The 25,063-nt window shown below is 39.9% G+C and overlaps 2 protein-coding genes across 3 annotated transcripts in view; one reads left to right on the forward strand and one right to left on the reverse strand.

Moving 5' to 3' along the window:
• Nucleotides 1-245: 245 nt before the first annotated feature.
• cytl1 (cytokine like 1) lies at nt 246-1,808 on the reverse strand (the record flags this gene model as incomplete). Its single annotated transcript, XM_080867223.1, has 4 exons — nt 246-343; nt 1,000-1,146; nt 1,379-1,423; nt 1,656-1,808. 4 exons carry the CDS (start codon nt 1,806-1,808, stop codon nt 299-301), a joined length of 390 nt encoding a protein of 129 aa, XP_080723349.1. The 3' UTR covers nt 246-298.
• Nucleotides 1,809-4,606: 2,798 nt separating this feature from the next.
• stk32a (serine/threonine kinase 32A) overlaps nt 4,607-25,063 on the forward strand; it is an 80,306-nt gene continuing 59,849 nt past the window's right edge. The window contains exons 1-4 of one of the 2 annotated variants that reach the window (XM_080866247.1): nt 4,607-4,864; nt 5,821-6,328; nt 11,199-11,254; nt 14,313-14,464. In XM_080866247.1, the coding sequence (XP_080722373.1) occupies nt 6,277-6,328; nt 11,199-11,254; nt 14,313-14,464 (260 nt within the window). In that variant the 5' untranslated portion in view covers nt 4,607-4,864; nt 5,821-6,276. The remainder of the gene's footprint in view (nt 4,865-5,820; nt 6,329-11,198; nt 11,255-14,312; nt 14,465-25,063) is intronic. The other variant, XM_080866248.1, reaches the window with a different exon arrangement.

The following is a 25,063-nucleotide window of genomic DNA, read 5'->3' on the forward strand; positions in this document are numbered from 1 at the left end:
AAACATGTGACTCTATTCATTCTATAAGAAGCCTGTGTAATATTAAAAAAAATAATGCATCTTATTCTGTAAAATATTTTGCTTTATCATCTAGTTGGTAATAAATGTCATTACAAAGAGAATGCATGCTTATAACATCAGAATCACAATATGGTTTACTGAGGTGATCTCATACTCATGTCTTCCAGGTTTTTTTTTTTTCTGTCATTACTTGAAGAAATAAAGAATGTCCACTGAGACTCTCGCTGTCTATCAACGTTCTCGGTGAGCAGCTTGAAATATTTCAGCATCCAGGATGTCAGCGCTCCAGGGCAGAGCAGTCAAAGGCTGTGAACACCAAGTCCTATGAAAACAAAACACACCATGGGACACCGGTGAGGGAGGTGTGAACATTTTAGCAGTGACTTGTTTTTCACTTGATAAATAATGTTTGTATATGCTTTATGTAAGCCACAGCAGAAGGTTACCTTTCTCTCTAATGTAAGTGAATTTACTCTGACCCTTCTCTGAGGCATTGTGGCCTCGGCTAGACGGGCAGATCAGTCATGTCAGGACACCAATAGCAGACCCAGATGGGTCTGACATCACAGATCAGGTGAGTGGGATCAAATGCTCACAGAGCACAGAAGGTTATTCATAATCTGCATCATAAACCCTGCTTAATCCTGCGAAATCACCAAGTGAGTGACCCAGTAAACAGCAGTTAGTTTGAATGCATCTCATCACTGTTAGCCTGTTTTCAGTTTATGAAACTATATCAGGTGCATGGGTGAGTTAAAACGCAGCTCAGTGACTACATATTCAATAAAAATCTGGTTTAATCAGAGCTATACGTTTGATCTTAACTATGAATTGTAATTTACTTTATGACGTTTCTAGAGTTTCCAGGCAAAAATGCACTACACCACACTTAAGTCCCACAAGATGGGATGTTAATATCTGATATATGATTGAGTATGGCACAGTTTACACTTATTTAGACAGCTTGTCTTGTCTTACCCCGTGGCATCTCTCTGACATGATGATGAAGAGCTGTCGCATAGTGACACCCAGCTTCCTTACGTCTCTGGTGTAAGCACAGCGGCGCTGTCGCAGGCCCTCCACCATTTGGAGGTAGGTGCTCATTTTGTACATCACACAACCATTCTGTCATGAGTAACAATTAGTGTCCCTGCGCATGATTTACTGCAGCTAAAGTTTGGAGTCAAAATACCACATAAGTGAGCGTCAAAAATGCAGGGACGGCCAGATTACTCAAAACAATGTGTGTAGATCATCGACAGAACGGAGAGCGCAGAAAACATTTTCTTTTCGGAATGTTATATGGCAAAAATCATGCCATTTTATTATTCTTTTTTAATAATAAAGACATACTTACATGAACATCAATGTAGAGATTTGGCATGTGTGCCATGCAGTAACTCTGGATGAAAAGAATGACAGCTATCAAGTCTCACAGATTTTACAACCTTTCCTGACTTTCCATGATTTCTTTGAAATTATGTTTCTCGTGTCACTAAAGCCAGCTGAAATAATATACAATTATGTATGTAAAGTACAGAATCTTTATTATTTACAAGTTTTTAAACAGTTAGAATAGTTATAAAATACCACTTAAGTGTAAAGTAAAATAAAAAATTACCAAGCTGACTTACAGTCTCTGGGTCCCTTTTCAAATCTGCTGCCCACTGGGTGAGGTCCCGGGCCATGCTCAGCACCTTAGTATAGCATGTTGGAGGGTAGAAAGGGTAGCTCAATATCAGCGGCATCAAAGATGAGATAAACAACACGTGTTTAAAGATCGCCATGACTCACTGACACCTTGTGTACCAGCAGAGCTTTGGTTTGGTTGTGTGACCAACGCTCACATGGAGCCACGTATGCATCTGGATGGATTTTAACACACCCTTTGTTTACTCCACAATAACTGTGAAGGAATGACAGGGGAAGATCCTTTGTGATGCAATAACGCAGATTTGCATGCATTGTGTGCATTTGAGTTCAGCATCGATTCTCCTCTTCTAATGGATACAAATTTAAAATAAAGTAAAAGATACAACTTTGAAGTTGTATCTGCATTACTGCTCAGTAGCTAGAAAATATTTTTTTTTATTGTTATATATGAATCTTTAGAAACAGTGTTTTTTTTCACTGACAGTGATAACTGTTGGGAAATGAACTACAGATTCTGATTATGTGTAGCATTTGGTAAGTGTTCTCTCCACCACAGATGATACATTTTCATACACTTTTTTATGTCAACAATTTTTATTTGTATAATACATACAAACTGTGAAGCTAACTGCACACTATGAATTTTCCAACTCAGCATAGAGTACTTTTCGCATTAAATTGGCGCATGTCTTAGTCTGTATATATGTTTTTAATATCTTCTATGCAGGAGGAGAGGAGTCCAGATAGTTTAGATGTTGAATATCCCAATGAAGGCATTGAATTAGTTTTCCATTAATGGCTGGAGCATCAGCTTCACAATGATTTTTACTAATTGCCTGATCAGAACTAAACTAAAATATGAAATAAACAAATGAATAAGTAAAGAAGAAACATAGCAAACTCTTCTTTAACAAGCTAATGTAAGAGCTAGTGATGGACTTAAAAAAATCACTATATATTACTGGTTAATTTAGAAAAAAAAGCATTTGTTTATGAATATGGGAACAAGTGGTTGTTAATGTCATGTGTGGTCATACCAAATAGCTTCACTGCAACAACTATCAATTTTCAAAATGTAAAGCAGATGAGTTGTACACTTTTTTTAAAGCTGGCATTTTCTCCCCCCCTTTCTCACTGTCCCTCTCCCCTTCTGTTTTTCCTTTCCTTCCTCTTTCTTTCTCCCTTTCCTATCTCTCACTCATGTCTGTCCCGTCTGTAACATCTGAAAATAAAATATAATAAATAATAAAAACAAAGATCGACCAAATGGACCAATACGGCAATGCCACGATGATCCATTTGGCAAAGTAAATCCATTGGGTATCCTTGTTGGTCTTCAGACAACAATTCTGATGGCTAAAGAACCAAATGGGACAGGCGGAAAAAAAAAAAAAAAAAAAAGCTGGCATATAACAGTTACTTAGCCTAGCCTTGCCAACTACCCTTGCTGTATAAAGTTTGACTGCAGTTAGGCAACAATCTCATTTTTATCCATTAGATGGGGCTAATTTCACAGACTTGTAGGCTCTATAGTTTCTGCATAAAAGTTCTGCAAAAAAAAAAAAAAAAAATCACCACTCCTCTATTCAAATCTGTATCCAGTATAAATGGGCATAACAATGACAGCTTCCCTTTTCCAAATAAAAATCTCCCATTTTCACTTACAAAACTGGGAAAACAGGGACGCATTTTATGACCTCAGGCATGTTATGTAGCTTGACTTCATCTCTGCCCCTGTGTGATCTGAGCCTGCCGTTATTCATCACATCTAAAAAACATGTAAACTTCCCAATGCTGTCAAATGCCCAATAAGGGACTGGCCTGGTTTTGAATGATATCTGCTCCCACTTCATAGCGTGGGGCGATCTTGTCAGTAAGATGGATGACCAACTCTGAGCATCTTAGCATGACGGGCATAAAGAGGAAGTGCAATGTAAGCATGTCTTGCATGCCCCAGTCCCACTACTCAGCCATTCTCCTCTCGACCTTGGCTTGCTCAATTAGCAGGGGGAGGCAGGAAATAGTGCAGTCCTGACTATGGATGGATGTGTTTTACAGTTAGTAGTTAATGGCTGCAAATGTTAATATATAATCAGTGGCTGCACTAAAGAACTATGGCCAAAAGGAAATCCAACTGCATTGCAGTAAGCAACATACTTCACATATTTAATGAAGATCATCATCTACATCATCATGTATAGGTAAAGATGTAGGTCTCTGCATAATTATATATTATAAAATGTGGAAAGACTGTCACTACCTATGTGTCTGTTCTCACAGGTAGGCAATAAGAAAACTTATAACGCTTTTGACTATTCAAGAATATGAACTCTGTATTGATAGCTGGCATGAAACAATACAATAAAGTACACTAAGATCTGCACAGACTCAGAATGGAACACTAGAGGGACATTATACATGGAGAATTATGGACGCTAATTACTATTTCCATATAATTTTAAAAGCTATTATGGTGCAGCAGGCTCAGCTGGACTATAAAGAGACTTTCACCTGGGGCACCTGGTGGAAACAGTTCTGGTGCCAAGAAGTGGTTACAACTTCTTGTCAACACAGTATGAACACTGACTCCATGGTGGCAACTATAGGGAAATGAGCAATATGAGGCAATTTCAAAGTGATGGTCTATACAGTAAGAGAAGATCAGCATTGGGTGATTTTTAATAGCTGAGCGGGGGGGGGGGGGGGGGGGGGGGGGACTGAATGGGAAATCTGATTTTTCTCAATGTGGAATTTCACTAGAGAAGTATTAATGACTAAGGATTCGTGGAAAAAAACCGAGGGAAACCTCAGCCCCCACTACAGCAGCCCACGAAACGTGCCTCTCCCAAGGCGCACGCGGGTGGCCAGCTCTTGAACAGGAGGTCAGCCGCTCATCAGTGTAAGCAGCCCAGTAGCAGCAACCCCCCCCCCCCCCCCGCCGCCAAAATATCTGTGTTTCGTCGGCTCTGTCGTCTGTCCTGTTGTCCTCCAGAAGCACAGCGCAGGATTTCGCATTGTCGGCACATCCCGCAAGTCACGTCTTCCCGTGTGGTACCATTTGTTTCCCGTGGCAGATGTCCCGGTGCGTCGTCGTCCGAACACGGGACTACAAGTGATGCTTTGAGCAGCACTGTTGCTCTTCACCTCTCTGCAGCAAAGCGGACTAGAAATGGTCCTATGCTCAACTAAGGTAGGTAGGTGCCCACGGCTGTCCTGCATGGAAGCGTGGGGATACTTTATATTCAGCGCATGCTTTCCTATTTGATCAGATAAGGGCTCCCGGCACAATGTCCTCTGCGGGGTGCTCAGCACTGCGGCTTCCCGCACTACTTTTTTGAATATTTCATATTTACCCAAGAGGGACATTCACCTTCGCGGTGGTGACCTTATCACGCAGTCTCAGGATGACATTCATTAACGGGCTTCCCCAAAGGACTGCATGCAGGCAGTTTACCTACATATCACATTTTAGACCCTCGTTCTTCCTGAAGATACTGACAGGCACTAAAGCGTGACATTAAAGGATTTAATGGAAAACCACTGAAATATGATACGATGTGTTAGGAAATTATCATGCCATTTAATCACTTCAAGTCACTTCTTTGCAACTCATAATTGCATTGTGCATAACTGTTCTGTAAAAACTGAATTTTTCTTTTCTTTTCTTTCTGGAAAAAAAAAATAGAGAAACTTTTGAAATCTCCTGTCCTAAAAAGGCATCTGAATGGCTTCCATTCACAGTACATAACACCACCCTAAATCAAGCCTGCAGCTTTTTTGCTCTTAATGGAAAAAACCTTACCATTCATCACACTTGCACTGTTCTGTGGGATGTGCTTATGATTAAAATATATAAATTCAATTATTGATAAATGATGGGAAAAGTAAAGGAGGAAGGAATGAAGGGGTAGGAAGTGGAAAAGAGATCTGGATATGTAAGAAATGCAAATAGCAGTTATTTTTTTTACCTCTTTCACTACCTAAGTAAATTTCCTAATCAAGCCTCAGTGAGTTGTTTATGTACTGCTGCTATTAAAGTTTGTTTATTGGTATCTTTAAAGTCTGCTGCCTCTTCCCCCTCTTCCTCTCTGTCCCGCCTTCTCTCACTCCGATGGCGGTGTCATGTTTGCCTGCCTTCCTGCACAGGTTAGACTCTCAGTCATCAGAGGGTCAGAGGCAGAGGCACATCACCCACCCGCCTCCTGGCTTGGACGAGCTGCCCGTCTGCCTGCAGTCGCCTGAACAGCAGCGAAGACAGACAGGGAACGTACGCTGTAGTTGTGCTGCCTGTGTGTGTGTGTCTGTGTGTTTATGTGTGCGTGTCAGCACTTCAGTGCCTTTAGTGTTTTCCCCAAGTCCTTCACTCTCTGTGGGCGCGTGTATGGATCCAGTGATGTGTGGTTGTGTCGAGGTGGGCAGTTAAGAGGAAGACGGGACCTATTCAAGTCAGCAAAACGCAATCGAGCACGTGAGGCTGTCTGTGTGTATGTGTGTGTGTTTGGGGCCAGTTGTTGACCAGGCTATGAGTGAGTCTCAGAGGGAGAGCTGTTTGGTGCTGAGTTGAGTTGAGCACAACAGGAAAAATCCACAAGAGAAGCAACCATGGGGCTTGGCCAGTCCAGCAAGGCTCCAGTCACAGAAGACACAGATGAGGGTGAGTATTAAACCTTTAAAATAGTTCTTGTTTCACTTCTTTTCTACTTTTAGTGTCTTTACTTTGAGATTAACATCTAAACGAAACCAAAGACAGCAAAGGATGGGAGCAGGATTCACCACCACTGAGTGATTGGCTTAACCCGTCTTTTCTTCAGCTTTTTTTGATGTGCAAAGATGTTTCCATCCTCTTTCCAAGATTAAGAGCACTTACAGTTAATGCATAGAAGTGTAACATGCTGATTAGGTCTGCAGCCACTCCTCATCAGTAAGGAAAAAGAGGAATACCTCTTGATATACAACTGTTTAGCGTTAATATGACCACAACAGTGTATATATTTTTTGCAAATATTCTTATAGTTAGGCGTACAGGAGAGAAAAACAAAAGCTGTTTACTGAATGCCAAAGACATTCATCAAAACTCATCTGTTTTTTTCTTTAATTCTTTATTCTTTACATCTATCATTATTGATCACCCAAGTCTTGCATGGTTAGGAATTGTTTTTCTTTTTCAGGCTGATTGCAGTCAAGGGAGCCTTTGATAGGACTAGTACTTTAACTCGGAAGCTCCTGGTTTGAATAAATTTTCTTTTTCTTTGTGTCCTGAGTAGATAATAGTCTGTGATGTTATTGATCTGAGTCAGTCTCGGAAATTAATTCCACTCTGGCGGAACCCCAAGGCCTTCAAAAAAGTCTGTGTTACATGAGTCAGTAATTTAGTCAGAAGTGGAGTGGTTTTTCCAGGTTTTCTTACCTTCTTCTCTATATCCAGTATATCAGGTGATGTGATATATTTGTGTCTTTTTATAAAGTTGCAGACCAAGGCTGCATTTAGCCAAAGGTTTAAGCCAGGGCAGGATGCTACTCTACTCTCCTAATTATCATTAGAATTTTAGAAACATAGCTATTATGCGACCAACCAGAGTCCGATTTTTCACTCTGGCCCACACTCTCTAATGAAATCTGTTGTTTTCTCTTTTTCAATCGAGGCAACCTTTATCAAAGATCAAGTCATTATTCATGGTTAACCCTGATGCTTAGTCATCTTGTGTGCTATTCTGGAAATGTCATTCATATCGGAGCTCCTCTGAACTCTCGAGTTAATGCCATAGTGTACCTTCTTTGACACTTCTCTTTCTCACAAATAAAGCGTGGGTTATGAAGTGCCTTGAGGCGACTTTTGTTGTGATTTGGCGCTATATAAATAAAATTGAATTGAATTGAATTGATTTCACTGAGAGAGGGTGAATATAAAACACATTGTTGAGAAACATTGTTTTGATTTTTTTTAATAGCCCTGCATCCTCGAAAAAAAGTCATCCCGTCACTGATGAAAGTCCCGTGAGCGACAGGAAGAGATAGGTGTCCCTTACTTTACTTTTGTATCCCCTCATTGCTCTATACTGTCTAGATTACCTAAGATACCTGAAACCCAGTGTAATTAGGGGAACAAGGGGGATACTAAAGAAGGCGAGGAAAGATTATTGGAGAGACAGAAAAGTGAGAGACTGCTCCACATACAATGGTACAAGTTGGGTTTTTTTGGGGTTTTTTTTTGCATGGCTTAAAGGTAGGGCAAGCACGACTTCCAAAATTATTCAACCTCCTAACCTGCCAAGAATCTCCACTTCTAATCTTTTCTTTTGACAATTGTTGGTGGTCCGCATGTTAATAATGTGCTCGCTGCTTTGAGTAGCAATAAAGATGCAAATTGAAGTATCGCTTCATGCTTCAGAAGCGTCAAAGGTCACTGTGAGGTGATACCAGTCGCAAACCAGTTTGTTTGTAAAGTCAACATTTATAAATGGTCATATTTCAAAATCTTAGACTATCATTGTGTGTCAGATAAAAAAATAATGTGTTGATTCTCTATACATTACACCTGTATATAAAGAGATAAATGATTTCTCGTTTATTCTGTTGTTAGCCATAAGGGAGCTAACAGTAGTTTGGAGCTTCTAACACTGCCAACAAATATCAGGCCCAAGGCTTCCTGTTGTGTCTGTTGCCACTGTTTGCACATGCAGCTAATTTACATTTAAAAACCTATTAAAAAACTAAATAGTTGCTAGATAACAGCCGATCGTTTCAAAAGTGCACTTAAATAGATGCAATCTGTTGTTTGCTCTCAGTTCATGCAGCTGAAGCCTGGTCAAACATGATTGGTCAGTGCAGCCCAGACTGCAAACGGAAACCAGAAACCTTCTACTTATCTACAGGTTATTTATACTCACATGCAGAGATTTATGGAGATTAGTAACTGACACAAATGAATGTGAGATTGCGCGCTTAAGCTAAATACGCAGCTATGCAAATATAGATATATTTCAGTTTGTGCCATTTTCATGTGCATCCCCTTTCTTTTTCCACACTCAACCGCAAATGCATTTAAAGCAATAGTAAGAAAACGTAGAAAAAAATAGACATAAACTAAACACAAACATTTTTTAAATGTATTTGTTGCTCATTGATAAATCCGACCCTGTAATCAATTTATCTGTGGAATAATCTGTTTTCTGGGCTGGCGTCAGTGCATATTTTCTAGCTTACACTCAACCCATATTAGGTGATTTACACAGAGGTGTGTGCATGAAGGTGAACTCTGTCAAGACACGTTTATCTCCCCTGGGGAATGATGGGTGTGCTTCATGTGTCCCTTATGACACGTGCACGTGCTACCTTGTGCAATAGTATATTGATGAGTCCTGTTTACACCTTCCCGTACTTTAGTGAGATTAGAGCAGACTGACCAGCTGATTCTGTTTCAGTTGTCAGAGCAACTGTTCTAGAAAAGGATGATATTTGAAATGTTCCCAGCCTGGGCACACTCGGACCGAGTAAGAAAGAGTACGTACCAGTCATGCTGAGAGTGTGAGAGACTGTGCGAGGCTCAAACTGACCAAGCGTGATTATTTCAATCCAAACTGATAAGCACATGTCAGTCAGATTCAAATTGACTAGCAGATGAGTGCCAGAGTCAGTCACATGACTTCCTCAGCTAGTTTAAGTCATGGAAACGCTGTCAATTTGCCAATTCCACTCATATGCAGACTTGAATCATTACATGCTCTGTTACTCATGTGTCCATCACATTAAACCATTCAAAGCACTGCTAGTAAATTATGAGTCTCCACCTTGCTCTCACAGCCTCTCTTTCTGTGTCTGCCTTTGTCTCTATCGCTCAATCTCTTGCTCTCTCTGTAGTCTGTCTGCTTCCAACCACAATCACAGCTGTCTTTATAAAAAAATAAATAAAAAAATAAACAAAAAGCATAAGCTCAGCAGAAAAAAATGACTATGTTTACTAAAAGTGTGGCTCTATATGATGAGTTCATGCAAGTGCATCAGTATATTGGCTGCTACAAGCATGCATGTGCATCACAAAGCAGACCTCATATGGAATAGGTTGTGTAAACACTCCAGTGCCGATAGTGTGAGACGAGGATGTGCCAGATATACGTGACTAACAGAGCATAACATTAACTGTCACATCCAATACATCTAGTGACTTCAGGCTGAGTGAGTGCGTGTACGCACGGTACACTGCTGCAAAAGAGGCAGGTAATGTTTTAGGTCAGCGCTATATGTCAAAAAGCAAGCGTGTTTTTGATAATGATTGTGAATGCAGCCGATAATTCACGTGCGCGTGCCTCTTCCCTCTGTCTGTGTGTGAGTGTGTGACCACGCTCGCGCACAGACAGATGAGTGGAAAGAGTGGGCAGCAGCTGTTCCATCCTCGGGGAAACAGCGGAGAGGGAAAACCTTCTGTCCTGGTTGTCATGACAGCAAGAAACAAACATCCCCATCCGGTTCCAATTGGCGATAAATGTTGCTGATAAATGGATACTGAGATATGGAGTTAAGCTGCGGTTCAGGTTGCGTCTGTCTTTGTGTGTGGGTGAGACACAGGGAGCGAGGGAAGGACGCAAAAGCTGGCAGCAAAGAAGCAGAGCTACTGAAATGCTTAGGTTGTCTGAAATGGGTGTTTAGGAACAGACATCATATCAGACATCTTTGTGGCTGAAGGTTATTTCATTTCTCTGTCACATTAGAAACCTGCGACTTCTGGTTGCCCGGGAGACCTCCATCTGTTTCAGCATGACTGGTGCATTGTTCTAAAATGAGCTTAAAGCAAACCTCACAGTGAACCTACTGTAACTGGTGTGACACATGCAGGTTTTTGCATTTATAATACATCAGTGACCTAGTTTTAAAGGATGCACACTTGTAATTTCACTTCCTAAAGGTTTGTATCTGCCCCTAAGTTATTTGCAAGTAGTTCACTTTTAGTCCTCCAGGAGCAAATTCATGAAGCTTTCTCAAGCACAGTTCTTATCATGTTTACTAGCCCACCTATCATGAAAACAACAAAACAGAAATGCTTTAGAAATCTGCCAAAAACAAGCTTTGAATTTTTTTTTATAAAACAACAAATTTGGAAAATTCTGGATAACTACAAATATATTTTAGTATTAAAAATAACATTTTAATTTAAGAGTGTTCGCATACTTGTGGCTTAACCTTTACAGAAAAATAAAAAAAGTTATTTTGGTAATTGTCAATACTGTAAATTTAGGGTATAAACCTTACAGGTTGTGATCCAATGACTTTCATGAACACAGCTCTGTAACCGAGGATACAATGTCATGCCACGGACTCACTTTGATAGTGAATGAGTAAAAACAACACAGGTGTCTAACTCAGGTGTCTTAGCTGAAGAATTACTGGGGTGATTTAAAGAAATCCCCTGTCACAAATCTATAACACCATCTTGTTACAGTTACATACATAATATTTTAGGTCTTAATTTCTGTTTTAGTTTTGTGTTGATTCTAAGAAACTGTTTTTTTTCTCCTTGTTTATGCCAACAGTTAATTTCGACCATTTCCAGATCTTAAGGGCAATAGGAAAAGGGAGCTTCGGAAAGGTAAGTTTCTTTTCATAAGAAATTAGATGGAATATAAACCCAGATTAGCTGGAAACAACAGTAAACACACACACACACACACACACACACACACACACACACACACACACACACACACACACACACACACACACACACACACACACACACACACACACCTTGTTCTGGAGTTGCACTATCTGTCTTTGTTTTGTTTTCTAGCAATTTTTGCACACTTGCACTTTATGTTGTCCTGTGTTGATTGTCTGTTATATGTACCGCCATGGTCTTGGAGGAGCGTCTCGCTTCACTGTGCACTGTACCACTGCACATGGTTGAAATGACAATAAAGCCACTTGACTTGACTTGACTCAACTTGACAATGCACACTTCCAGAAGACTGGTGTTGCTTAAGATGTCGCCCAGCCAATAATTTGAGAGAAAACTGCAACAACAAATATATAATGGAACTATAAAACTATCAATTTTATGGTTGGATTATTGAAATGTAAAAAATCAGTCACAAAATGAAAAAAAAATAGTTATTACATATAAAACTAAGTCTGTGTTTGTTGTGACAGCATGCAGGCAAACCTCTCAGGTTGTTCCTAAGTTCCATGTAATCCTAGAGCTGCAGCCACTGATTAATGTCATGGCTTATTAATTTGCTAATTTTCTACATTATTCACTGTGAAATTAATGGCCATTTTAATTCCCTAAAGCCAAAGTAGATGGATGTTTTTTGACCAATAGTCCATCCAGTTTACCGTCAGATTATCTGATAGAATCTGCACAATGTAGAGGCTGAAATGAGGAAAATTTGATGTTTTGCTTACAAACTGATAATAAAACTAATAATGAATTCTCAGTATGGTCCCCATTTTTCTTTCAGCAAATCAACCACTTGTTTGAGTTCTGCACAGAGCACAGCATGTTGTCGTAAATAAAACCACACCCCGAGACGTGGTAAAAGTTTTAACAGCAGCACCATGTTAAGCCAAGTGCTGCATAGTAATTCACATCAGCACCTACAGTACATAAGATAAGATAAGATAAGATAAGATAACCTTTATTAGTCCCACACGTGGGAAATTTGTTTTGTCACAGCAGGAAGTGGACAGTGCAAAAGTTATGACGCAAAAATTAGAATACAATAAGAATAAATACAGTACACAACTGTACAGAATAGAATAAAATAATATACTATATACAGTAGAATAAAATAGAATAAAAATATACAATAAGATAAAAATAGAATACGAATGCTATATACAACTGAGTAAAAATACAACGATGCCAGAAAGGATTATTGCACTTAGTGTTATTGCACATGTGTGGATGTGTGTGTTTGTTCAGTTAAAGTCTTTGTTGTGGAGTCTGACAGCAGTGGGGAGGAAAGACCTGCGAAATCTCTCCGTCCCACACCGTGGGTGCCGCAGTCTCCCACTGAAGGAGCTGCTCAGTGCTGTCACAGTCTGCTGCATGGGGTGGGAGACGTTGTCCAACAGGGATGACAGCTTAGCCGCCATTCTCCTGTCACTCACCACCTCCACTGGGTCCAGAGGGCATCCTAGAACAGAGCTGGCCCTTCGGATCACCCTGTTCAGTCTCTTCCTGTCCCCAGCAGAGATGCTGCCGCCCCAGCAGACCACACCATAAAAGATAGCAGAAGCCACCACAGAGTCATAGAAGGTCTTCAGGAGTGGGCCCTCCACCCCAAACGACCTGAGTCTCCGCAGCAGGTACAGCCTGCTCTGCCCTTTCCTGTAGAGGGCGTCTGAGTTATGAGTCCAGTCCAGTCTGTTGTTCAGATGAACACCAAGGTACCTGTAGCTGTCCACAGCCTCAATGTCCATACCCTGGATGTTCAGTGGTTGCAGTGGAGAATGCTTGTGCCTGCGGAAGTCTACCACCAGCTCCTTGGTTTTACTGGCGTTGATCTGGAGGTAGTTCAGCTGGCACCAGTCCACAAAGTCTTGAGTCAGTCCTCTGTACTCCTTGTCGTCCCCATCAGTGATGAGGCCGACTATTGCAGAGTCATCAGAGAACTTCTGCAGGAAGCACTGGGTGGAATTGTGGGAGAAGTCTGCAGTGTAGATGGTGAAGAGGAACGGAGCCAGAACCGTTCCCTGTGGGGCCCCCGTACTGCAGACGACCCTGTCCGACACACAGCCCTGAGTCCTCACATACTGTGGTCGGTCGGTGACCACATGTAAGCACATATAGAGATGCAGGCACTCCCATGCACATGCAATAACCTTCACACACAACAGAGACCCGCACAATATCGACACTGTGTCCAGTGACAGATAAGCAGTCTAATCACAGTAGATGGCAAGCTGTTCAATGGGAGGAGTGATGTGATCAGGGTTTGGCTGATTAACTGTGCCAGCTGGTCCGCAGATCACTCTCTTAGCAGCAATCACTGGCTTATTGACGCTTGTAGCTCAGACAAACATGACAACAAAAAAGTGTAGTGTTATTACAACTCTACATGTTAATAAAAATGCATGTGTTTCCCTGTTTGAGTCGTCATATACCGTCTGTATGCATTTGATACACAACAGCAGCTTTTCACATCGTAATGGGTTGTTATATTCCGCTGTTTCTTTTTGCTGGATCATATAATTAATGCTATTTATTTGAGAAAACTGACTGCATTCCCCACTGACACACACTAGCAATTCTAATGAGTGCTAACCTGATGTTTCCCATCTCTAAAATGCTAAATATGCTGATGTGAAAAGTTAAACATCTTAAGAGGGGATTAAATTCTTGATCACTGGCTTAAAGACAAATCTTTTCCTCCCCAACTTTCCATCCAACCTTTTTTGGTAGACTGTGTTTCTGGTTATTGCAGAAGTGTTTCAAATGGTCCACCTCTTCCTTTGTTGGTGGAAAAAAAGTTTTTAGATAAGTATGGATGAATGATGGAAACATAAGTCATACTGTAAATTTGTTAGTCTGAGTATTTTTAAAAACAGAATGCTGTTTTTTGATTCATATCACAAATAATGAATTAATAATCAACAGGAATTTACCTTACGCCATGTTGTCACATGTGATCTTGTCACTTAAGGTCTGCATTGTGCAGAAGAAAGATACCAAGAAGATGTATGCCATGAAGTACATGAACAAGTTAAAATGCGTGGAGCGGAACGAAGTGAGGAACGTCCTCAAAGAACTCCAGATCATGCAGAACCTTGAACATCCTTTCCTGGTCAACTTTTGGTAAGTCATCATGCTGTAATAAGTGCAGTTGTGGTCAGAAGTTTGCATGCACTCATTATGGGCAATGTCATTGTAATAAGCATGCATCAGCATACATCCTTAATGACTTTGAACAATAAGAATTGGGCGCACAAGTTTAAATTCATTTTGGATTTTCTCTAAGTCACATCGATACACTTTACTTTTATTACGTGATGCTTAAGGTTCTGCAGTGTCTTTTAACTTGTCAGGGCCGATTACAACTGGTAGTTGCTCTTTGCTAGCATAAAAAGGATTTGTTTGACAGCACTCATTGGATTGACCAATGCACAGAACAATGACAATATCCAAGGAACTCAGTGAAGATTTATCTATATTTTATATTTAATCAAGTTGGGAAGGTATTTTAACTGGAGCTTTTTCCAAATGAGTGCCGATTCCAAGACTGAGCGCAGATGGGTGTTTCAACAGGACAATGATCTCAAATACACAAGTGGATAAAGCATTCTTATATTAAGCTTACAGACTTTTTCCAAAGCTCCGACCTGAACCCTGTTGAAAATTTGGGAATTATACTTAAAGCTGAGTCCATGCCAGGAACCTGAGCAGTTTAAATGCTGAAAGAATAGTGGTCAAATATCCAGGCAGAGTTCTGCCAGACACTTGTTGAAGGCTACCAAAACATCTAGTCAGGATGCAACATTCTAAAGGTGATCTAACCAAATAAGAGTGGAGGTGCGTGTATATATTTTGAGCCTGTATACATACTTTTGATCCAATGTGGATAAGAAAAATGATTTCAAACTCGTGCATCCAATTCGTCCTGCTTAAAGTCGGTAAAGATGCATGCTGTACAATCATTCCACCCTGGTAGAAGAACATTTCAAAGGCATCATTAAAAACCCCAAATTACCATGACATTCATGCCCATGATTAGTGGATATAAACTTCTGTAAACAACTGTATTTAGATGTTTGGTTGGGTCTTTCTTTCATTCTGTATGTGTGTCTGATAGATTCATGAATGCATGAATGAATCTTCCCAGGGTCATTTCTGTCAGAGATTTTGGGGACAGAAATGTGTTGTTTTTTTTTTTTAATTCTGGCTCAGAGTGTATTGAATTTAGCACTAAGTGACTTTAGCAGAATACTGCTGAATTCATTAAATATGTACACAAAAGGCTGCTGTGAAATTATGAATGCTTTCCATTTCAGCAGCTGATCTCAAAGGCTTGTGTTTCACACTGGTTATTGCCATCAGCTATAAATGCCCCGTCGTTGGTTTAGTAATGCATTCCTTCTCACTTATTTATTTTATATGGTGACTGGATCCTATCAAATCAGTAAATGCGCAGACCCAATGAAAGAGTGTGATCAATTAAACAAAACAACAAAAACAAACCCTTTTTACACAGTCTTGGAGTGAGCCTGCAGATTCATCCAGAAAGCTGTTGACCACTGAAGAACAGTAAATGTATCTCCTCTCTTGGCAGCTTCCCACTTGCCTCACCGCATCTCGGTTTGAGGAAATCTTTTACTCGACAACTGTACAAGCTCATTCAAACTGGGAATGCTAATCTAGGATGACTCATCAGGTACCTTTAACCAGCCATTCGTCATAATATTGAGCACCAAGAATTGTACTGAAGATGCCTGATAAGTATAGCTTGTTAAGTTTTCTTCTGAAAGGCGTCATTAATTCTTGATAAGCACTCTCACACTGCAACGTTTGAAAGGAAGCCACCCTGGTCTTCTGTCAAGCTGAGAGGCAGAAAGATGTCTTTCCAAAGACGAAGAAAAACAGCAACAACACACACAGTCTGTTTTTTAAAGATTGAAAGATAGTTGTTTGTTCAGTTCTGTTACAATGATAGTGATGATTATTATTATTATCATTTCCTCTTACATATTTTTTTGATTTTAAGGTATGTCCTTCTGAACACTTGTGAGGTATCAGGTATTTTGTTTTCTACTCTTTATCCATTGTGTCACTTTTATATAATTGATTGCTAGTTTGACAAAATTAATGCTTAATTTTAAATTACCTATATGATGGAAATAAAACCTACTTTGGTGAGAATGAATAACAAGTCATTTAAGCACATTTTTTCAAAAAAGGAGAGGAGGAGAGGATAGATGGACACATGAAAACAGAAAAAGAAAAGAAGACACAGGCAGAGTGCAGTGCAGTCTGTGCAGTGTACGGACTCATCAGACAAACAATACCAGTGCTTGCTTTCTTGCTTGATTGCATGCTGTGTTGGATGAAAAAAAAAAAAAGGAAGTTAATGCTGTTGGCAGTGTAAGCCCCTCAGGGTGGGGGTGATATCCTCTAGAGATGTGCTTGGGTCAGCGCTATGCCCACTCTCTTTCTCTCCCTCTCTCCCTCCCTCTCTCTCTCTCTCTTTCATGTTGAGTTGGCATAAGTTATGATTGTCCTGAGGTAAGTGCTCAAGGTCAGAGAGAGGGAGAGATTACCTGCAAGCGTATGAACTGCACTGAGCCAGTTAGATGCAGAAAGCTGCCTCCTGGCTGTCCTCTCCTCTTCCTCTTTTCAGTCACCTCTTACGTGTCTTCTCTCACCTCTCCTATTTCACTCCCTCACCACCTGCTATACTTCCTTTTTGCTCCTCTTGCTGCCACTGCACTTGCGACTGGGCATTGCCTCAGAATGTCTGGAAACTGGGCAGCCAAACAGCAATGCATTTGAGAGACAGGAGTGAAAACAAAGCTATTTATGCCATGTTATGCATTTAAAATGTAAAAAGTATTGGTTTTGATCGCACCACAAACAGTAAAGCAGCCAGTTGGGCATGAAAGTCAAACATTGTGGTGTCAACCACTCGTTGGCATTACAATCCTTTGACTAAAAGGGAAGGGATACTGTACAGTCATGCTGCGAGGAACACAGAGAGGCTGCAAGTTTCAGCTTTTAGGCTTGCTGCCTGTTTAACTGTGGATTTAGCATTCGATTTGTTTGTTGACGAGGGTATAACACAGAGGAAGAACTTTTTTCAAAGAGCTTGTTTGTTGCTTAGTGTATTGGAAATGTTGAGCACTGGTTGCGCACTCGTTTTGTTTGTGAGCAACACTAGCCTCAAGCAGAGAAAGTCAGTCATGCAGTAATTTTGACTGTTGTGGGCTTACTTTAGTACTTCAGAAGTCTCCATAATGACATCTAGGGCTGATCCAATATCCCCGCAATAATACTGGTATCATTTTTTACAAATTTAATAAAAACGTCATATCGCTGTATCATTGCTATAGCAATGCTAATTCGCACAACAATGAGACCAGCCCAGGCATGTCTGAGAGCCAGAGCGGCCTCTGATGGCAGTTTAGTTGCTAAGAAGGGAGCTACTTCAATAACCTCCAGCAAACCACATTATGCTGCAAAATATGCAAGAAAATTGTTCCAGCTACAGGTGCAAACAACAAACTTGTTTCACCACTTGAGGCAAGAACACACACTAATGAGTACAGTCAGCCTACGAAGGAGGAGATACTAGCACTAGTTATACTCCATATGACAGAAAGGGCAAACAGTAGGTGGAAAATACTGCTGTGGTTACGTGGTGGAAAAACAAGGCTTCAGGCAGCTGGTTAAAAAGCTCAAACTAAAATGTAACATCCCAGGCATAGATAATATTTTTCAGTTTTATTAAATGACAATATCGTGCAGACTCCTGAAGAGTTACAAGGTTAGGCTACTGTACTTTAGATATTGAAGTGTTTGTCGGTGATGTTACAATTCCTTAAAATTTCCAGGGAAACAGGCTAGGCCTTAGGCTGTGTCACTGGAGATAATGTTGTTGTTTCTCCTGCTGGCACCTCGTTTCAATTACGAACTGTGTCATCAGTGACAGAAGCTCATGGGAAAGAAGAAAGGAAAATGCTCTTCATTTACTTACACTTACACCTGTAAGTTGCCTGCATCAATAAAATGTTATTACAAATTTAATACCTTGATATAAAGTTTGACCTCTAATTGACATTGCTAAATTCTGGAACCAATACCTTCATGATATAACATGCCAATTATAAAAAAAATAGTTGTATAACAGTCAAAGGCAGAAAGAAAGAAGCACATTAGCAAAAGTCTGAGACATTGTGAAGTAAAAGCTTCATTTGCTTTAGGGAGTCCCTCTTTTGCATTATGTAATCTTACTAATGCACTAGATTTCTATGCAGAAAAAGGCATCATTCATCATTTCTCATTCATGTGCATCTTTGTTCTCAGAAGCCACGATGTCCTCCCACACACACACAGAAAAAGGCAAAAAAGAGGACTATTCATCTAAGAATCCATATATAAAAGGTTCCGCAAACCAGACACATTGTATTCTGCAGAACTACAGTCTGCTTAGAAACAGGATGCATTTTAGAAGATTGGCACAACCAAAGAAAAGCCCAGCTCCAGACTCGAATATCACGATTACTGTAACGAGGCCTTCTTGAACGTCAGGTACAAACAATATCCTTGTGTATCTGCGAAATTTGTGTGTGAAATCCTCAATTTACTTTTAACACTGCAGCCATCGCTGAATGCTTGAAGGCAACATGTCAGCACGTCAATTATTTGGTCTTCAGTCAAGGTGACCTGAATCAGAAAATATGATAATCAAACACGGTTGCTGATTCCCTGAAGACTCAAGCACACAAGTAGGAAAACCTGCTGATAAAAAAATGCAAAAAAAGTTAGTTGATTAATATTTTTATCATTTGCTAAATTATTGAAGTAGTATTTCTTATTGCTTGTTTAAGTGTAATAGTTTATATATTTGAGGGCAAGAATTTAGCAATGCACTTCTTTTTTTAGACGCAGACTGATGGAAGCTGTCAGTCACAGGGAGGTGTTGGAAGATTGGGTGGGAGGAAGGTCGGAGGGCTGTCGGCATCGATCCGGCATGTCTCAGTCTGAGCGGTTGACTCTCTCTGCCCATTTCAAACAAGGTGTGGTGGTCAGATTAGGCGTGTGTGCATCTGTATAGTATTTATGTCTGATCACTATAATTGCATTACTCTGTGGTGAACAACAAAGTCCTGATTAGGCATTTTATCACTGAGATTCACTGGTGTGGTTGTTATGGTGCGGGCATTCAATAGATAAATGTTAATGAGCAAAAATCACTCAGCAGTTTAGAGGGAGTTTTAGTTCATTAACTTCACAAAAGGTGTATGGAAGATGGATTACTGCAAAGACCAAAAGTCTGTCGTAAGTGCTTCAATATTAAATTTAGTGTTAGAAACACAAGTGAGGCAGTGGCTATATTATTTTCCTTTTATTATTTAAGTATGTACTAGATGAGAGTTTCATTCAATACCGTATAGAAATTCAATTCAGTTTTATTTATATGGCTCTGATTCAACACAAAGTCATCTCAGGGCGCTTTATATTGTGATGAAAATATAAGGCCTTTGGAAACTGCAGCATATTCAGTATTATTTCATTAACTGTGTAGCCTTACATGTCATAACTGTTACCTTTGACAGAGGGAAAAGGGAGTCTTTTTGTAAGGACACGTTACCATTAGGTTGTGAGCCCCTGTGGTTTCTTCCATTACTAAAATGGCCCGGGGTGTCTTTGCTTCTAAAAGCTCCATGGCGGATGCTCTCCCATCGGACCGGCTGCCTGAAAGCCACCAAAGGGTCACATTGAAATGCATGTGTGGCACAGTAGAGCTAGGTACAGAAAGAAAGAATATTATGGAGGTGGGAGCGGTTAAAAGACAAGCTGAGGAAACAGAGAGAGCTAGCGCGCCACAGAGACACCAGGCTCGATGCCAGGAAAGCGAATGAAAAGTTTTTCACAGTTTCAACGTAATGCACAGGTGCTAATCTGCAGCCTGATGACTCTTGGCTTCTGTCAGCCCACAACTGTGGTTGAAGCATCAACAGCGTTATTTGCTTGTGGATGTCTGTTCTTTCTGCAGGTGCAACGGCAAATGGAGACGGGACTCCCATTACTGGCTGATTATTTTCCATTTCATTCTTGTACAGCTTTTCATCTTCATGCCATTATGTTGTTTATGTCATCCATTATTAACAAGTTTTGTGAAACTTTATCTGTCTAGCTGCTATTAATCTAGGATACAACAAAAAATGTGTTCAGAAAAGAAAAAGCAAACAACTACAGCTGTGATTGGACTACCACTTTTAAAAACAAGGTTATTTAGAAAGGGGGGTTCTCTAAGTTGCTAGGGTTGTTTTCGTTTACATACAGTGATCAGCGCAATGCACAGTTTTAATATGAGACAGCGTCAGTGGTAACTCAGGTAGCTTCTGTGACCCAGACTCTACCTGTGGCAAACAACATAATCAGTGCCATTTCTAATTCATTTTGACAGCAGTGGCAGCAGGTCACTAAAGACTTCATTCATATTCAACTGCCTTCCAAGTACCAGCTCCCCATGGTCAGAGAGCGACTGAGAGGGAGAGCACATTCACAAGCACCGTTTCTTTCTTTCTTTTTTGAAGAGAGTGCTGAAATAGCTGAATTATAGAGCTGTATTAATACTAAGTCAGTCGTCTCCGGATCAATGTTGATTATTATCAACTATCATTAAAAAACAAAATACTTAATGCACTCTAATCGCAGCGCAAAAACCACAACCATAAAAACAGATAGGTCTGTGTGAGTGTACGATGGTTTGTCTCTTTTATGTGGAAGTCTTTGGAAAGTCAGTCACTCCTCCATTTCCACCCCACCCCCCCATCCCCACCCCCCATTTATGGCTAAGCCCTTTCAGTTTTTACCACCTTGTCTCTTTGACGGAAATCCTAGTGGGACAGGAAAACATGGAAACCTCAGCCAAGCGTGAGAGTTGGTTTTCTACTCGATTAAACTGGTTTCACGGACGGCTCTAGAGTGATATCGATTAACTTGATGGCCTCGCTGCCCTGAAGCCAACACAAAGTTGTGAACTCATCAAGTAGTTGAACAAGTAATACATTGAACTTTCATATTAACGTATGTGTTATTACAATACATCGTTATACTGACCATTGATAATCTACCAACCAACTGAACCCATCCCTCAAAAAACTCTTGTATTTCTTTTTTCCTTTAACAAATGACAGGAACATTTAAATCCTGTAATGCAGGTAAAGTGAGAGCGCCATCCACAGTTTGATTTTGAAACATTTAAAAAAAAATTATGCTCACACACTGCTTTATTAGATACACCTTAGTCCTTCTGTTACCTGCTTTAATTCTTCATGGCCTCGATTCTGGAAGGTGCCGGTAACATTGCTGCAGATTTTTAGCTGCACATCCATGATGCAAATCTCCTGCTCTACCACATCCCAAAGGTTCTCTGCTGGGTTGAGATCTGGTGACTGATGCCGTATGAGTACAGTGAACTCATTGTAATGTTCAATATCCAGTTTGAGATGATTTGAGCTTTGAAACATGGTGCATTGTACTGCTAGACGCAACAGAAGATTAGCACACTGTGGTCATAAATGGAGGCACATGTTCACCAACAATATTCAGGTAGGCTGTGGTGTTTAAATGATGCTCAGTTGGTAGTAAGGGGGCTAAGCATTTATCCCCCACACCATAACCCCAATGCCAACATCCTGAATACAAGATACAAGGCAGCATGGATCAATGCTCTCATTTTGTTTTTATGCCAAATTCTGACACTGCTGTTCAAATGTTGAAGCAGAAACTAAGAATGACCAGAATATGCAACAATCTAATTTTCAGTTGTCCAGTTTTCCTTTGACGAGTAGTTATTTGAGTTATTGTTGCCTTCCTATCACCTCACTGCAATCTCATCCAGAGATCTATGCTCATTGGATATTTTCTCTTTTTTGGACCATTCTCTGTAAAACCCACAGATGGTTTTTCATGAAAATTCCAGTAGATCAGCAATTTCTGAAATACTCAGACTGGCCCATCTGGCACCAGCAGCCATGCCACATTCAAAGTTGCTTAAGTCACCTTTCTTCCCCATTCGCATGTTTGCTTTGAACTTTTGCAGGTGATCTTGACCATATCTGCATGCCTAAATGCATATGGTATCTGGCATGTAATTGGTAATTAATGAACTATTTGGATGTATAATGAATTAAATGCAAAGAATAGGAATGTCCAATATTTGTGACCCTTTTTTCTCATATTTGTATTTTAGCCTATTAAAATATACCTAAATCGACACAAACAGAAATCCATAAGATTGGCTCATGATATCTCTAGTATACATGACATAAAATAAATAATTATTAAATAGTTAGTAGTAATGAATAAATTAGCAAGAAGCACATTTAATTCAGATGTAAAGATCAATTCCCCTGTCTTAAAAAAAGTTGCTGAACTCAGCACATTAGAAGAAATCATCTCTTTGTATACATATTAAACAAGTAACTCCTTTTCTTGTTTTGTGGCCAAGAAAAATGAGCAATTAATGTCCCGTTTGTGTCTCCTAAATACTTGTGACAGAGTCCTGTTGTATTCTTTACCGCAAGAGAGCAAATGAGAAGCAAAGACAGTCAATCAAACGATTAGTAGATGGAGTAAAAATAGAGTCCATCCGACAATCACTAAAAGTTATCTGGCGCACACTTTAAACAAAAAAAGGCCTATTTTTCCTATCTTGGTTTGGAGTCTTTGGCAAGATTTTCAGATTTTCAGTCATCAGTATTTCACACATTTTCAGCATCGCATTTAAAAATTTGCATACTTGTTCCTGCTATTTAACTCCTTACAGTTTATTTTTCTATAATTCTTCTGTAATTGAAGTACGCAGTAACAGGATAGCACCTAGACTGGCATATCCAAATGTGTGGTTCATTAGTTCTTCACATATCTTTGTAAACAGAACTAGAGCAATATAATTAGCTAGAACATTTTTACTCTCCCTGAACACAGTTGGAGTTGTGTCATCCGAAAAAACTACAAATCCTGCATCAAAGTCAAGCAATGCAGAGAGTGTGGTGTTAATATGATGCGGGTTTGATGTGTGTCTCTTCCTTCTGTGCCAGACTTAAGCGTCATATCGTTTTCCAACTCACTCTTCCTTTCTTTCATCTTTATGCACACACACAAGCATACATGCCAAACCACTCTGTCACTCTAGTTATATCTGCTGAAACTTTTCTTTTCCAGAATAAAATCTTGGTAGACTCCTGTTAAAGGTCCTCTTTTCTGAATACATTTTTATTCTCATTGTCCCAGCACAGCTTTTGTACAATGCGTCATTATTCATTATGACCAGTTTTATTCTTCATCGCAACCTGAACTCTGTTAGACAAGCTTCTCTGTAATTTCTTTAAGACATCGTTCTTTAGAGTTTTTGAAGGACTTTCAAAGTACTTCTTTGACGTTTGGGTGCCTTTTGTTCTATTCTGTGCCGAGATGACCCCCCACATTATTGAAGTCCAGGCTCTAGGGAGACCAATCCATGACTGATTGCGTTCCATTGTGTGTTTTTCCATCCAGCTATGCTTTTACTACATTGGCAATTTGTTTGACATCGTTGTTATGCTGAAAAATGAAGCTGTTAACAAAGAGATACTTTCCAGATGACATTATTGTTGGATTAAAATCTGATGCGTTTCTGCCTTCGTAGTTCCATCAGTCTTAAAACTATGACAGAGCATCCACTGTGTTTTACAGATGGCTTTAAACACTTGCTGTTGTACCTCTTGCCAATTTCAAATATGGGTTTTTCACTCCATAAGAACTGTTGCACTGATTTTCACTAAAATTCTTCTGTAATATGATGTGTGTCAGCCTTTCCTACATCTACACACACTGAGACTTTCTGATGAGGCTTTTATTTTCTTATTCATAAGGACATGACTTCCAGATTCTGTTAATCTGCTGTAGATTTGTTTTGGCTTGACACATTTTTAAGGATATCTTGCACACCATACTGAGATATGACAGGTTTTTGGCATAGATCTCTTTTGGAATCACCTCGTTGGTGCAAAAATAACATATTTTGCCTGATTCAATGTAGTTGACTTTTGGGTAAATAGGATATCCTAAAGAGAGTCAGAAATAGGATTATCTTTAGGATAAATATTTATTGTTGCATATAAATATATGCATCTCCAGGATGTCCATGCCACAGATAGTATTTCCAAACTCGGAGGCTGCGGCAATCAGATGTTGAGTGGTCTCAGCATTATCTGAGCCGTAGTAGACAGTTTGGAGTCAGCTTAATCAATCTCCATCCATCCAGTTTAGAAAAGCTTCACCTTCAGGGTGTTCACCAATACAGCCAAAAAAAGACATCCTTGGTCATTACACTTTGACTTTTAGCCAAGATGATCCTTTTCTGCCGGCAATAACAGAAATACTCTTTTCAAAGATGCAACAATTTCAGCTGTAGGCTGTTTGCATCCGATTAAATCCACATTTCAATCGAGTGTAGCAGCAGATCTGATATTTTATGCAAGATATGAACGTGGAAATGTAGGACACTGTGTTGCCAACTGTATGCAGAACAAAACCCTAGGCGAGCTTTGGAAAAAAAAGCAGGCATCTGCGATTTTTTTATACAATTTTTGCATAAATTAGTCGTGGGTGAGAAACTAATTAAGTCATTGTTTAAATGGAGTGAACAAAAAGTGCATCCCCGGTGAGAAGCTCAGCATGTAAAATCAATTA

Source organism: Rhamphochromis sp. 'chilingali' (assembly GCF_963969265.1).
Source record: "Rhamphochromis sp. 'chilingali' genome assembly, chromosome: 19".
NCBI lineage: Eukaryota > Metazoa > Chordata > Actinopteri > Cichliformes > Cichlidae > Rhamphochromis > Rhamphochromis sp. 'chilingali'.